The sequence below is a fragment of the Peromyscus eremicus genome, unplaced genomic scaffold (assembly GCF_949786415.1).
Source record: "Peromyscus eremicus unplaced genomic scaffold, PerEre_H2_v1 PerEre#2#unplaced_72, whole genome shotgun sequence".
Lineage (NCBI taxonomy): Eukaryota > Metazoa > Chordata > Mammalia > Rodentia > Cricetidae > Peromyscus > Peromyscus eremicus.
Window position 1 is genome coordinate 601,410 of NW_026734313.1, and position 16,488 is coordinate 617,897.

At 41.3% G+C, this 16,488-nt stretch overlaps 1 protein-coding gene across 1 annotated transcript; it reads left to right on the top strand.

Moving 5' to 3' along the window:
• The first annotated feature begins 5,598 nt into the window (after positions 1 to 5,598).
• On the top strand, positions 5,599 to 15,776 carry LOC131901334 (vomeronasal type-1 receptor 4-like). The gene is made up of 2 exons (XM_059252519.1): positions 5,599 to 6,547; positions 15,658 to 15,776. Exons 1-2 carry the CDS (start codon positions 5,638 to 5,640, stop codon positions 15,774 to 15,776), a joined length of 1,029 nt encoding a protein of 342 aa, XP_059108502.1. The 5' UTR covers positions 5,599 to 5,637.
• Positions 15,777 to 16,488: the final 712 nt, after the last annotated feature.

Here is a 16,488-nt window from a genome sequence, read left to right on the forward strand (position 1 = left end):
CACAGTAGTTCTATTTTCACGTTTTAAAGAAATTTCCCCTATGGATCTCCACTGATGTGAATTGTGATAGCTGAAGAAATTCCACTTGGCTAGGGAGTGCACAGTCTTTAACCTCACAGTAAAGGTCATAGATTGGTTGGCACTACAAACAGTAATTCACATGGCCTCTGATCTTGGTAAACTAGAAGTAAACACTAAAGTGGAAATTTATGTGTTGGTCATATGACAACCTATGGATACCCTGACAGATTGCAGCAGGACTTTGGAGGGGAGTGATAACATGGAAAAATGGGTCACAAACTATGACCTTCCACTGAATCGGTGAGAGTCACCGGGAGGCTCCAAGAAAATCGATGTATGTAGGAGATCATGTCCCAGATGCGGGACTTCATTCTGTTCCAGTTACTACCCCAAGATGTCTGAAGAACATCAGTTTGAAGAAGTATTTATGGATTGTCTCACCAAGTGCCTGACCCTGCTTGCTATAATTTTGAACAGCCTGTCAAGATTTGACCACTGGGGCAATAGAGGCAACACTATCTGTGGGGGTGTCTTACAGAATCGTCAACTCACAGGTATTGTTGTTACCAGCAGAAAGCCCTCGAGTGACCGACCAGCTAAAAATTCCAGCATGGACAGGTAAGGGAGAAGGGATGTCCCAACACAAGTTGTAGGTTGTGGGTGGTTGGATGGTGGGGTTGTAGAGTCACTTTTCTTTGTGAGATAAGACCTGGCAGTGTCCCCATGCCATAGTGCATGACCCCAAATCCATAAACCTGTGGGCAGTACTATTGGACTTTGGGAGTAATTACAACAAAAGAAGACTTGAATAAAGAGATGAAATGTATTGGAAGGAACATAGAATTGCTGGCAAAGCCTTAGGGTGTGTATGATGTATTTTCAGTAAAACATCCTGAATAGACACACCCTGACAGGGTTTTGTACCCCTTTTGTGGTTATTCCACAGGAATATCTATCTGAGGAGGAGGAAGGAACACAGCTGTTAACGAAAAAAGGAGAGATATTTCTTCCTGTACTAGTAGGAATAGGACTTGTCATCTCCCTTGGATCTTCTGGGGCTACAACAACTGCCATCACCCAGATACATCCTCTGCCTGGAGACTTCAGACACAGACTTGATCAGACAATGATATCTACATCTGAGAGCCTCCAGTCACTCCAAAGACAGATGAACTGTCCTGCCGGGATAATAATAGAAGAACACTAGACATAAAACTGCTGAAAATGGGGAGACTTGCTTGGTATTCGGGGAAGAATGTGGCTTCTATGTTAAAAAATTTGATGTCATTAAAACTAATGACAGCACCCTCAAAATACTCCACTAGACCTGCTCTAAAAATTCCAGCCATTGATCAAATTATCTGGTTCGATTCCTGCTCATTTTCTTGGCTCCCACTCTCTATCAGTGCTCTGATTATACTGTTTTAATTGGATGCTTGCCCCCTGCTTTATTTATTGAGTCTGGTGACAGATCACCACCATTGTTAAAATCACCAACAATCAGGTCATGGTTCACTACCAGACCCTGGATTCTTCTGACACAGGAGACATGTTCCTCAAGGTTTACAATGATGCCTCTTCATTAATAACTAAAACCAGGAAGATGTTGGAAGTCATGGCTGACTGGTCAAGGTCACAGCCTCACATGAGCCTAGCACCTTTATCTACATGCTGAGCAAAATTGAACCACCACCCTCTAGCAGAACTTCCTGCTCTCTACCTAGCTTTATCTGGAGAATGTCCCCAGGCCTGGAAAACTGACCTAATCCAAAAGCTTCCTCTGAAACCAAATGCCTGGTTCTTCTTTAACATAGTCCTTGGCACAGATCACCACTAAGACGATGTGTACTAGAAGCTCTGCTATAGGACCCTACTGCCACATACTAAGCCTTGTGATAGGGGTGTGCCACTTAATGCAAACTAGGGTTTGTCCCTAAGCTCCCTGCTACATTCCTTATACTCTGGAATAAAATTGAACTTATTCAGTGAAATCTGTCTTCTAAAGAGCTATCTGCATTCCTGCTTATGGGTTACCAAAGATTTCTGTTTCCCCATCTGCCCCTTTCCCCTCTCGATATGTTGGCCAACAGGCCCAGAGGGAGAGGACCCCCACACAAGTCATTGTCTTTTACTTTTTACCTTTGGTCTAGTTAGATATTTCATAATTCCTGGAATATTGACCAGGGATAATTGTTGTACAAAACATTAGAGTGACATAGAAGTTAATTAAAGAAAAATTCATTGAGTCCAACACAGCAGAATGTCTGGCCTAAATGGAGATTCAACTTTCACATCACATGGGCCAATCACCTGGCCAGGAGCTTATGCCCCAAGAGGAAGAACCATTCCTAAAAGATGGGATCACCTGAGGCTGTATTGAAGTACAGGTTTTTTTAAAAAAAATTCACTTTGATGAACTATTGTATTTTTTTTGAACTATTGTAATTTTTCTTCCCATATTCCCACACCCTAGCAAGGCTCATACAGAACACAGCCATGCTGCTCTGAATTACCCTTCCTTCTTTCTCTTCTCTAAGCATGATTGCCACGATGATTTTTATTCTTTAGTATTTCTTCAAGCCCAACTCCCCACCATGGGCCTGTATGCCACTGTGTGACTCATCTCTGTTCTGGCTTACCTCAAGTTCATGGCTCTTTCCCAATACTTGGATCACAGATGGAAAATACCAGACTCCTGATGACATGTTGATGGTCTTCCTCAAGGATTTCATGCCAGTATGATTTTGAAAGTGTGAAACTACTGTACAATAAGCCCCCTTGGAAATACACTAAACAAATCCATTCATCTTCCCTGAAGTGCCCCTCTCCACCCCTGATGACAACACAATTTGAAAACTTAGATGCTCCCAAAGGATACATGGGAAACATTTTCCTAACTTTTGACAGCTATTCCTTAACATCCAACAAAGTCAAAAACATTATCATTATCAAGGTAAAATTGTGATTTGCCCTGAGGACCAATTTTTTTTCCTTCATTAAAGGTATCCCAAAGTCTCTGTGCAAACACTGTCATTGACACCACACATGACAAGATAATGCACTCTCTGAGGGATGTTAGTCTAATAAACAGTCCTTTTATGAGCACTGGTAATCTGTGTTCATTCAGGCACATGCACTATGTTCCATGGAAAATATTGGAGAGGTAAGCCTTTTCTGTCTCAGGGAAGAGAAGATCTTAAAATGGAGAATAAATAAGAGCTTTGTTTCTTCAGTAAGTTTTTAGGAGGTGGTCTTCATCTCTGTGAGCACCTCTATCCTTGCTGTGGCTGGACAGGTAGGATTATTGCACCTGTAGATGTCTGCTTAACATTCTCTTCTCCCTACTGCAACTCTTCTGAAGTCCACATTAATGGTTAGGATAGTTGTTTTTTTGTCTCTTTTTTACCTAATGATGTCAATGATTTCTTCATCCCAAGGAAGTGTCTGTTTCACAGCTTAACACTTAGTTGAAAGTGACATTGAACTTGACATCCGTATATGGGGTGGTTAATTTTAACTGGTGGATGGAGACTGATTGTTCCTCTGGAAAACAATATATGAAGTAAGCTGCAGATTAAATAAGAGCTTTCAAAGACATGATTCAAAGACAGGAGTTTCCAAAGAATTTGTCTGGGCAAATGGTTTAACTGTGATCGTGTATCACCACATTTTGAGTGTGGCTGAGGGAAGATGATGATGGCTTATTTTCTCTCCAGTTTCTGCTTCCTCATTAAAATAGGATAGATACACAAAAGTATGAATAAATGAAATACTTTGGTACCTGGGGATTTTTCCATATGTACGTGTAAACTGATTTCTTTTTATATTTTGGAAATCAGCCCTCTGTGAAATGTGGGGTTGGAGATGATCTTTCCCATTCTGAAGGCTGATGTTTTGTTCTATTGACAGTATCCTTTGCCTCACAGAAGCTTTTCAGTTTCATGGGGTCCCATTTATTAGTTGTTGATCTTAGTGTCTGCTTTATTGGTGTTCTATTCAGGAAATGGTCTCCTGTGCCAATTGTTCAAGGTTGTTCCCCAATTTCTCTTCTATCAAGTTCAGTGTAGCTGGATTTATGTTGAGTTCTTTGATCCACGTGGACTTGAGTTTTGTACATGGTGATGGATATGGATCTATGTGCAATCTTCTACATGCAGACATTCAGTTAGATCAGCCCCATTTGTTGAAGATACTTCCTATTTTCCAGTGTATAATTTTTGCTTCCTTGTCAAAAATCAGGTGTCCATACGTGTATTGTTTTATGCATGGGTTTTTGATTCCATTGATCAACGTTTCTTTTTTTATGTCAATAACATGTGGGCTATATTACTATTGTTCATTAGTACAGCTTGAAATCTGGGATGGTGATACCTCTAGAAGTTGTTTTGTACATGATTCTTTTAGCTATCTGGGTTTTTTGGTTTTTCATATGTAGTTGAGTATTGTTCTTTCAAGGTCTGTAAAGGATTGTGTTTGGATTTTCATGGAGATTGCATTGAATCTTTACCTTGTTTTAGGTAGGATGGCCATTTTTACTATGTTAATTTTACAAATCTATGAGCATGTTAGATACTTCCATCTTCTGATATCTTCTTCAATATTCTTCTTCAAACACTTTATGTTCTTGTCATATAGGTCTTTCACTTGCTTGGTTAGAGTTACACCAAGATATTTTATATTCTTTGTGGCTATTTTGAAGGGTATTTTTTTTTATTTCTTTCTCAACCCAGTTATCATTTGTATATATGAGGGCTATTGATTTTTTTGAGTTAGTCCTGTATGCAGTCACTTCACATAAGATGTTTATCTGCCAAAGGAGTTACCTCATAGAACTTTTGTGGTTGCTTATGTACATAAGGATATATATGTATAAATTGAGGTTCATATTTGTGATCAGAAAACTGGTTACTTTTTTGAAATATTTTGTATTCTATCACTTTGATGATCTGTATAAAATTTTTAAAAAAGCTGATAGGTTCTTTTTTGGCCACTTACTTTACTTACATGATTTTGTGAATTACAAGTTTGAATTCTTGTCATTTTAAAGATATAGTAATTTTACTTTATGACTCTAGTGTTATAACTGCCTGTATGTCTGGCACCACATTTGTGCAGTGCCACAAAAACCATGAGAGGGCATTCAACTTGGGCAACTGATGTTATAGGTGATATGAAGGACCATGTGAGTGCTGGATTAGAACAAGAGTCATGTGAAGAGCCAGCTCTCCAACCTCGAATTTGTATTTCTTAACACGTTTTATCATTGAGGGAAGATGTTGCATTCGAAAGATAAATAATGTGTTCCCCGTTTTACTGTTCATATGTTTATATGCCACAATGTGTGACAATGGCTGACGTGTGGACCAAGAATGATACAGTTGTATCACTAATACACTTGTATCATGAGGTGAGGGAAAGTACATGAAGTACAAAATAATAGTCTGGGTTGTCTATGGAGTGTTCTCCAGGACAAGTTCCTATACTGTGATACCATAGTGTCTCCCTTCATAGAAGAAGTAAGACATAAATCATTCTAATGCTCAGACATTGAGAAGTGTTTTGAAGGCAGCAGTGTTCCTCCTGGTCATCACTCCAGCCTGCACAGAAGTTGTCTTCATGTCCTCTGAGAATAAAACTCTGAAAGCCACTGAGGAATTGGCTCTGCAGACACTCCTGCTTTTCGAGATTGGGTGTGGGACACTGGCCAACATTCTTCTGTTTGTCCATAATTTCTCTCCCATCTTTACTGGCTCTCGACTGAGGCCCACACAGGTCATTGTCACCAACTTGGCTGTGGCCAGTGTGTTCATTCTCCTTGTCACTGCATTTCCAGACAACGTGATGGTTTTTGTTCCAAGGAGTCCTCAAACTAACCTGCAATGCAAAATTGGGTACTTCATTCGCCTGGTGGCTCGAAGCACAAACATGTGCTCCACCTGTGTCCTGAGCATCCATCAGTTTGTCACTCTTGTTCCTGGTCACTGGGGTAGGCTGATGCCTCGAGGAAGAGCCCCTGATGTCCTGAGTTATTCTTGTTACAGCTGTTGGTTGTTCAGTGTCTTAAATAATGCCTACATTCCAATCAAAATCAGGGGTCCACAGAGCACAGGCAATGACACTCACAATCAAGGCAAGTGGTTCTGCTCCACATCTGGATTCAGTGCAGGCATTGTCATCTTGCTTTTTGCCCATGATGCCACATTCATCAGCATCATGGCCTGGACCAGTGTCTCCATGGTGCTTCTCCTGCATAGACATCACCAGCGAACACAGCACATCTTCGCTGCCAATCAGAACCACCGAGGCCATGCTGAGTCTAGAGCAGCCCACACCATCCTCATGCTGGTGGTCACATTTGTTGGCTTGTACCTCCTAAATTTTATTTGTGTAATCTTACACACTTTTTTAATGGACTATCGCATCTGGTTGAGGCATATAGGTGAAGCTTTGACGGCGTGCTTTCCCACTATTTCTCCTTTCCTGTTGAATTTTAGGGATCCTAAGGATCTCTGTTCTGTGCTCTTCAACGGCTGAAAAACCACAGTCAACATGACAAACATAGAAGACAGCTTTATTAGCAGCTGTACATACTCTATTAAGTAAAAGTTGTTTGAAAATCCTTCCTCATAAACCAGACATGTTGACTTACTGAATTTATCCCAGCACTGGGGAGACTGAGCCAGGAGGATTGCAATGTAGTCAATGGCATGTCAGGCTACAGAGTGAGATCCAGGCCAAATTGTGACAAGGAGACCCAGTCTCACAACTCTGTATCTGCACCCTGTTTTTCTCTGCTGAGTAGTACTCCATTGTGTATATGTACCATATTTTCTTTATCCATTCTTCAGTTGAGGGGTATCTAGGTTGTTTTCAAGTTCTGGCTATTACTAATTGTGGTGGTATTATGTTCCCCCAAATATTGTGTACCCTAATAAACTTATCTGGGGTCACAGAACAGAATAGTGACTAGATATAGAGGCCAGAAAATGGTGGCACACACACCTTTAGTCCTGCATTCCAGAAGCAGAAATCCCTCTGGATCTCTGTGAGTTCAAGGCCACATTGGAAACAGCCAGGCATGGTGACACTTGACTTTAATCCCAGAAAGCGAGCCTTTAATCCCAGAGAGTGATGGCAGAAAGCAGAAAGGTATAAAGGCGTGAAGATCAGAAACTAGAAGCTTTTAACTTGTTAAGCTTTTAGGTTTTGAGCAGCACAGTTCAGCTGAGATTCATTCTGGATGAGGACACAGAGGTTTCCAGTCTGAGGAAATAGGGTCAGCAGAGAAACTGGCAAGGTGAGATCTGCTTCTCTGATCTTCCAGCATGCACCCCAATACCTGGCTCAGGTTCGATTTTATTAATAAGACTTTTTAAGATTTCTGCTACAATCCTCTACACCAGAGATTCTTCCATCTCTTGAATTCTGTTGGTTATGCTTGCATCTGTGTTTCCTGTTCCTTTACTCAGATTTTCTATTTCCAGCATTTCCTCTGTTTGTGTCTTCTTCATTGTTTCTATTTCAGTTTTCTGGTCTTGAACTGTTTCCCTCACATGTTTAATTGCTTTTTCCTGGTTTTCTTGGCTTTCTTTAAGCGATTTATTGATTTCTTCCAATTTTTTAATTTGTCTTTTCCTCAATTTCTTTATCGATTTCTTCCAATTTTTGTTTGCCTTTTTCTCAACATCTTTATTGATTTCTTCCATTTTTTGTTTGCTGTTTCCTCCATTTCTTTAATGAAATTTTTCATTTTTTTTTGAAAGGCCTCTAGCATCTTCATGAAGCTGTTTTTATGGTCACATTCTTCTGCTTCTTTTACGTTTTGATGTTCAGGTCTTGCTGTTGCAGGAGGGCTAGGTTCTGGTGATTCCATATTACTTTATGTTGTTATATGTATTTTTGCCTTAACTTCTGCCCACCTCTTCCTCTACTAGGTGCAAGAGGTGTCTGTGTCTGAGTGAGCTGCTATTGGTCCAGTCTGTGCTTGCTGTGTCTGTGTCTCAGGGGGCCCCTCTGGGTCTAATCATGGCTCTTGGTCTAATTAGAGTTGGTAGATTCTGTATCAGGAAGCTGCTCTTGGACCAACCCCAGCTAGTTAATTCTGTGACTCACCAAGCTGCTCTTTGTCTTATTGGGGCTCTTCATCCAGTCAGATCTAACAGATTCTGTGTCTCAGGAAAATTTCTTGGTCCAATGAGAGGTGGCAGATTCTATGTCTTAGAAAGCCACTCTTGGTCCAATGAGGACTGGTAGATTCCCTGCTCAGGAAGTTACTCTTGGTCCAATGAGAGCCCTTGGTCCAATGAGAGCCCTTGGTCCAATGAAAGCTGGCTCTTGGTCCAGTGAGAGCTGGCAGTTTGGTTTCTGTGCCTCAGGAAGTTACTCTTGGTCCAATGAGAGCTGGTGATTTGATTTCCATGCCTCAAAGTTACTGGGATCATAGTAAGATGGGTATGGGGGCAGGGTGTAGAACTTATGGATTGCAGGGTACAATGGGGGGGGGGTTGTAGGGGGGCTTCCTGCAGGAATTTTCCCTGCTGGCCAGCAACTGAGGCAAGTGTTGGGTGGGGGTTGCTGGGGACTGGCTGTGTCCCAGGGCCTGGGTCCTAGGGTCAGGACTCTCTGTGTGTGAGAAGAGTCATTCACCTCTTGGTCCAATGAGAGATGGCCTAAAAAAATTCTTTAGTTATTTTGCACACAATTTTCCACTTGCATGTATGCCTGCATGCAAGAAGAGAACACCAGATCTCATTATAGATAATTGTGAGCCACTGTGTGGTTACTGGGAATTGAAATTAGGACCTCTGAAAGAGCAGTCAGTGCTCTTAACCTCTAAGCCATCTCACCAGCCTCTATATTCTTATTCTTGTTCATTTTCCCTTACCAGTCAAATGTCTAAACATCTTTATATTTGTTGTTTGAACTGTTTATGGAAATGTTATCTCACATAGATGAGGCTAATAACCCATATGTATTGGCATGTGATTTTTAATTGGCAGACATGAACTTTACAGTGAAAATGGAGATGTGTGCTTCTCCTAGAGTCTAGACCCACATAAGGCCCCCAAGCAGTATTAACATGCTCTGCTCCTCTTTGTGTCTTTTTTGCACACATGATTATCTTAAATGCTGGTATATGAATAGGGAAAACATTGTGCAATGATAGATTGCTACTCACATGTCCAGGTCAACATTCTTTGTCTCTCTCTAAAGAAATTTTGCTGGATGGACAAATATTCCTAAAGTAGCAGAAGCTTCATTTCTGCAATTCACTGGTTCAGATTTTATTTATCATCATCGAAATCAAAACTAAGCTCTTAGTTTCCTAACAGACTCATTTGTTTTTTTTCCTGTTTCTTTTGCCTTTCTCCTGATGGTATACTCTGTTGCCTGATATGGGTACAGTTTATAATTTTTAATATTTTGGTTTTTAATTAATGGTGGATATTTGTTTAGGAATAGAGGGTGAGCCATAAAATACTCATCTTCTGGTTAGAATAACTGTGGAACACTTCACAGAACTTACAAGAATAATATAATAAATCTATCTCACCTCCAATATGCTATACACTGCTGTAGGATTCTCTCAGCAGCAGCAACCATGGACAGACAAGGAAGAGTACATCTCCATACCAAAGTCCAAATATGAAGGTAATATTCACGGTATGGTATTGACTCATCTGTTGGCTACACAGTAATTATATATAGGTGTTTGTATGTGTTGTGTGTGTGTGTGTGTGTGTGTGTGTGTGTGTGTGTGTGTGTGTAAATTTACTTTTGATGATGCATGAGGAAATTAGGAGATTTTCAGATGCATAGGGTCCAGCCTGTCATCCCAGGGCACGAAACTTCTGTCCAGAATACACGTATCCAGCACACACCTGGTTCCTTCTATAATCACTGGTCATCTACAAAGAGTCATCATTTGCAGCCTTCCACTTTACAGAGGATCTAAAGACTTTTGTGTGTGCACTGCCAGGAGCTCTGTGAACTCACTGAGAAGTAGGCTGTGGAGATGGGATTTGGTCTACTCAGTTGAGGCACAAACACACTTGGTTTCCACAGTCCTCTAACAACCCTTCCCTGAGTCAGGATGGGCTCTGATTCTGTGACAAGCTCCAATGTAAACAGCAAAACAGGCCAAGGGGAAAGAGGTCATGCACTTTATTACAACTGAGGGGAACACTGTTTCAAGGAGAGGGGGCTATTGTCAATCTCTAGTTATACTGATGTTTACAATAGAAACAGTTAATGTGCTGCTCATCCACCTACAGGATAGAGGGCACATATGTCTAAAACCCCTCAGCCATTGTCTCAAGATAACATTTTATCAGGACTTTTCCTTGTTTTTCTGTTGGATGTTGTCAACTTCAGTTGCTTGATATTTTGCTTTGACCCATCTACTATTTATCATCAATAGAGACCACAAGCATGTGTATGTGAGAGCATTTCCTGGACTGTACAATGCAGACAATATTGTTGAGTGACCTGTTTTATATGGTGTCTGCAGAGGAATATACAGAGATTTATAACTGAACACTATGTATACTGGAGATACTAATTTATTGCTATTATGCTACACATGTATTTTCGAGCCAACTTTCTTTTTAATTTAATTTACTATTTTGCTCTGTTTTATAATAAGGTGAAAGGAAAAAAGGAAACAGGAAACAGGAAAACATATTGTTAAAAAGGTGTGAGAATGAAATACTTGTAGCACAAAAAAATGTGTATTAAGATTAATATGGCTGGATGATTTTCCAGCATCAGAAGAAAGTGTGGAAACCTGAGTATTGGTGAAACTATTAAGGCCACTCCACGTAGTGAAAAGGAGATTTATTTAATGGTGTAACTTATAAATTAGGGGATAGGTAGGTCACGGGGTCTGGGGAAGGTGTATCACAGTCCAGTGGTGTTCTCTGGAGCTCTGCTTGGCCCACCTCCACCATCCAGGGTCCCGGAACAGAGAGAGTGCTGGCCGATCCAGAGCTCAGGTCTCCAGGCACCTCCCTTGGCCCTGCCTTGTAGGCGTGACAGTTGCCAAAGTCTCAATGGGGGTTGGAACTTCCAGATCAAAGCTGGAATAGATACCCACTACACCTGACAAAGTTATGAAGGTCTGAGTAAGATATAAATGGAAGTGAAAGGTGAGTTGTTGATATGTCATCTGTGATCATATCTTTGTAAGACCAAATTTCAATACATCGAATTAAAATGGGATTCTCTCCAAGTATTGATCTTTCCTTGGTAAGTTTTGCAAGTAGTACCTTAAGAGAACAAAATATTTGTCCATTCAGTATGTATTTAAATGTATTAGAGTTTATTAGGCTTCATTTTCCATTTCTGTCTAAATTTTACTCAGTGGGTATTAATACCATACTAGGAGAGGTGACTGAGCAGTTAAGAGTGCTTGTTTGTTTTTCAGAAGACCCAGGGTCGGTTCACAGCACCTACATATGGCTGACAGACATCTGTGGTTCAATTTTCAGGGGATTCAAATCTCTCTTCTCTTCAGACCACTCAGGGTACAAGATATGTGTAGTGCACATTCATTTTTCTTACAAACATTCATACATACAAAATAAAACTTAATTGTTTTCATTTGTTTCCTTTGATTGAAAGTGGACTCTGTTCTCATACAATATATTTTGATGACAGTTTTCCCTCCTTCTATTTAACCCAGTTCCTTCCTCAGGATGAACTCTTTCTGTCTCTCATAGAAAACAATGGTATTCTTAGAGATAACAACCAAATGTGACAAAACATAATATACTAGGAGAAAACAAAAAAATCATCATATTGTGACTGGACAAGGCATCCCCACAGAAAGAAATGATACTCAAAAGCAGGCACAGGAATCAGAGCCCCACTCATTCCCACATGTAGTGGGTAGCCATTCCAGCTGTGATATGAAAGTTCCAACCCCCATTGAGACTTTGGCAACTGTCACGCCTACAAGGCAGGGCCAAGGGAGGTGCGTGGAGACCCGAGATCTGGATCAGCCAGCGCTCTCTCAGTTTCTGGACCCTGGACGGTGGAAGTGGGCCAAGCAGAGCTCCAGAGAACACCTCTGGACTGTGATACACTTTCCCCAGACCCCACGACCTACCTATCCCTTAATTTGTAAGTTACACCATTAAATAAATCTCCTTTTAACTATGTGGAGTGGCCTTAATAATTTCACCAATACCCACACTCAGGAGTCCCACAGAAATACTAAGCTATAGGCAGTAATGTATATTCAGAGGATATGGGGCAGACTCCTGCAGGCCCTGTGCTTGTTTATTCAGTCTCTATGAGCTTATATGCACCTTGCTCAGTTAATTCAGTGTGCCTTGATATCCTGGTTTCCTCCATCCCCTCTGACTCTTACACTCTTTCTGCCTCCTATTCTATAGTCTTCCCTGAGTTCCAAGAGGAGGAATTTGATGGAGACATCCCATGTAGAGCTTTGCATTCCAAATGTTGTAAGTCTTGTGAATCCTCAAATCCCAACAGAGTGACACACCTCTTCTAATGAGGCCACACCTCTTCTACCTTCTCAAAGTGTTCCACTAACGTGGGAACAAGAATTCAAACATATGAGTCTACAAGGGCCAATCTCATTCAAACCTCCAATATCTAAATCTAATCTTTCTACAACATGAAGAAATCATGAAGAATTCTCAGATGATGAGTTCTGCCACTGGGATGAAAGGAAAATGATTGAGGAGGGTAATGTGTGGTGGTATTGTGTCCCCCGAAATATTGTGCACCCTAATAAACTTATCTGGGGTCAGAGACAGAACAGCCACAATATTAAACATAGAGGATAGCAGTGGTAGCACACACCTTTAATCCCAGCAATTGGGAGGCAGAGCTAGGCAGAAATCCATGTGTTCAAGGATACAGCCAAGCATGGTGACTCACACCTTTAATCCCAGAATGTGAGCCTTTAATTCCAGGGAGTGATGGTAGAAGGCAGAAAGATATATAAGGCATGAGGACCAGGAACAAGAAGCATTTGGCCTGGTTAAGCATTGCCTGTTTAAGCTTTCAGGCTTTGGAGCAACACAGTTCAGCTGAGATTCATTCTGGATGAGGACTCTGAGGCTTGCAGTCTGAGGAATCAGGACCAGCTGAGGAATTGGCAAGGTGAGATAGCTGTTGCTTGTTCTGCATCTGATCTACCAGCATTCACCCCAATAACTGGCCTCAGGTTTGATTTTATTAATTAGACTCTCTAAGATTCATGTTACAGTAATGGATGGTCTTGTGATCCCATCACAAATACAAAGGCTTTGATGAGGATGCTGAAAAACTCTGATGTTGACTCTCATAGTTTCCTGCCTAGGATGCTCCACTCCAGTAACTCCTGCTTTTACTTCACTCTCATCTCCTCCTGGGCTCCAGGCAAGGATCTTTTCCCTCCCTCTCCCTGGAACACAAAAGGAACTTCAGTGTCCTGTGATTTATTAGACAGATCTCTCTGAGGGGTTCCCTTTCTCTCATAGCCAGTGTCCCACATCAGTTATAAGGAACAATAGGAGCCTTCTCCCCAAGAACATATGAAGTTGGGGAATTAAGTTCAGAGTAGGCATGGTCTTTCATGGTTTGCCCTAGACTCCTCTTTGTAGACGCCATTGTGTAGACCAGTGTCATGATGGTGCTTCTCCAGCATAGACACTGCCAGACAGTGTGGCAATTCACACTCAAATGAGAACCAATTCACACCTATTCAGAGGGGTAAGATAAGAACAGGGGGACACATATTGACTGTGCAGTTTAGACTAATGATATGGCAAAGGAAAATAACCAGTTTTTTTCTTGGCTAAAACCACGATTGTTTGTGGACCTCTGAGCACCATCACCCTCTCCAGATATCAGAGATGTCAGAAATGGCTGAGATCTCTGTTTCCTCAATGATTTTGGGTTTCCCCTTCAGAGGGGAAGATATTCTAGTAACAGTGAAGTCTATAAAGGGTAAACCTGGTCAAGGCTAGCAAATAGAATCTCTGGCCTAATTCAACATTAAGGTTACATGGGTCCATCACCTTCCTGAGATATTCTGACTCAAGAAGGAAGTGCCACCTTACGAAGTTGGCTCACCTTAAGCCATACAAAAGGGAAGTTGGAAAAATTATCCCCCTGATGAAATCCTCTACTTTTCCAGATGCCCTGCCTAGCACTGGCTTTTACAAGAGCACAGCCAAGCTCTTCTGAATCACTTTTCTCCCTATCTCTGCTCTAAGCAATCTTTCCCTGAGATTGTCTTTCCCCACCCACTCAACCCTCACTAGGCGGTTGTCTTCCATTGTGTGACTGAATTCCATGCTGGCTTACCTGGAGTTCATGGCTCCTCTCCATGACATGTCTATTCCCCTCCTGTGAGAAGCCTCTGAGATTTACAGCGTGACTTTACTTTTCAACTTGAATCAACACATCCTTCAGCCTCTATTTGAAGTATTTTTAAAACCTTTTTGTGAACAACACTAAGAACTCCAAAAGGAACCTCCAATTCCCTTTTATAATCTAGTGATGTTAAGGAAATCACCCAAATATACACATTAAATAAGTAAATATAATTTTAAGAATAAAATATTACTGAAAGCATCCTGCAGACTCCTTTGCTTCTCCCTCTTCATCTGTGGTTCCCATTCTCTGCTGCTGCATGTCCTCTCATGATTTGTGAGGGAGACATCACCAAACTGATTCAATCCCCCCAAGATTACTGTAGACAACACATCCTTCCTTGGAATTGCTATTGAAGTTATGGTTCAGATGTCCCAGCATCCTATTCTTGTTGTGAAACCTGTTTTCAAATAATCATTAGTATACTCCTTGGAGATTTTAGAAGACAAACATGCCTGATGGCCACCATCTTGGTCAACTTTGATGATTGTGTCCTACAGTCTAATTTTTCCTTCATTATCATCAACCAGTCTTACCACCTAAAGAAATATTCTTCAGACTCTCTACTGCTCATGCCTTTCAAATCTTTAGTACTTTATTTATTGACTGTGTGTGTATATATGTGTGGTGATATATTGTGTACCCTAATAAAATTTGCCTGAAGATCAGAGAACAGAACAAGCCACTAGATTAAACATAGAAGCCAGGCAGTGATGGCATACACCTTTAATCCCAGCACTTGAGAGTCACAGGCCTATAATCCCAGCACTAGGAAGGAAGTGATATGGCTGGGCGGAGAAAGGTATATAAGGCATGAGGAGATAGGAACTAAAGTTTTTTCATCTGAAAAGTCCCTTTTGGCTGAGGACTCAGAGACAGTCAGAGGATTCATGAAGTTGGTGAGGTGAGATGTGGCAGTAGCTTGTTCCTTTGTCTCTCTGATCTATCAGCATTTATCCCAATATCTGGCTCTGAGTTTTTATTATAAGAGCATTTTAGAATTTGAGCGACATGTATGTGGGTTTGTCTATGTGTGTGTGTGTGTGGGGGGCGGGCGCGCGCGTGCATGCGCAAGTGTGAAGACATATGTGAGAGGGTACCCATGTAGTAGTCACTGGACAACTTGATGAAAAATACCTTGTAGGCACTGTCTTTAGTGGCTCCGGGGGATGAGCCACTAAAGGGTTTTCTGATGGCAGGGTCTACAAAGAGAGAGGTGGGGCCCAGCTAAACACTTGAAGGAATCATTTCCCCCCTTAAACCATATGAGTCAAACTGTCCAACTGAAGTCCTCAGGTTTCAAAACTTCAGGTTGTTCTGAGATTTTCCTGAGACATTCAATGGCTCCTCAGTGTCTTAAATGATATTTCATTCCAGTGAAAGTCACCTGTCCACAGCCCAACTCAATGACACTGACTCTCAAAGCAAGTATCTGCTCCTATCTAGTTTTATTGGAGACGTGGTCTTCCATGGTTTGCCCATGACTCCACTTTGTCAGCATCAGTCTAGACCAGTGTCGCCATGGTGCTTCTCCTGCACAGAAACGACCAGAGAGTGTGGCACTTCACACCTTGAGTGAGAACCAATTCACACCTTATGTGAGAACCAAATCACACCCACTGAAACCATCCTGATGTGTGGTCACACTTGTAAGCGTTATCTTGCAGACTGTATTTGTAATTCTCTTCACATTTCTTAAGTGAACTCTCATCTCTGGTTGAGGCCTGACAGGGAGGTTTTGTCTGCAAGTTTCCACCCATTTCTCCCTTACTTTTGATCTTTAGGGATCAACAGGATCTTTGTTCTGTGTTCTTCAGCTCCTGAGAACCACAGTCCACGGGACAAACACACAAGACAGCTTCACTGTGATTATAAAATATTAGGTAATCATGGGTTGAAAATGCTTTTTCACTATGAAGGTATTTTGGCTCACTATGTAATCTCAGCACTAGGGAGGCTGAGGCAAGAGGATTGTCATAAAATCTATCGTGTAGCTCCAGGTCAAGCTGTCATAAGGAAGACTCAGTCTCACAGCTATTCTCCACAGATATTGAACACATTTTTATCTCCATACAG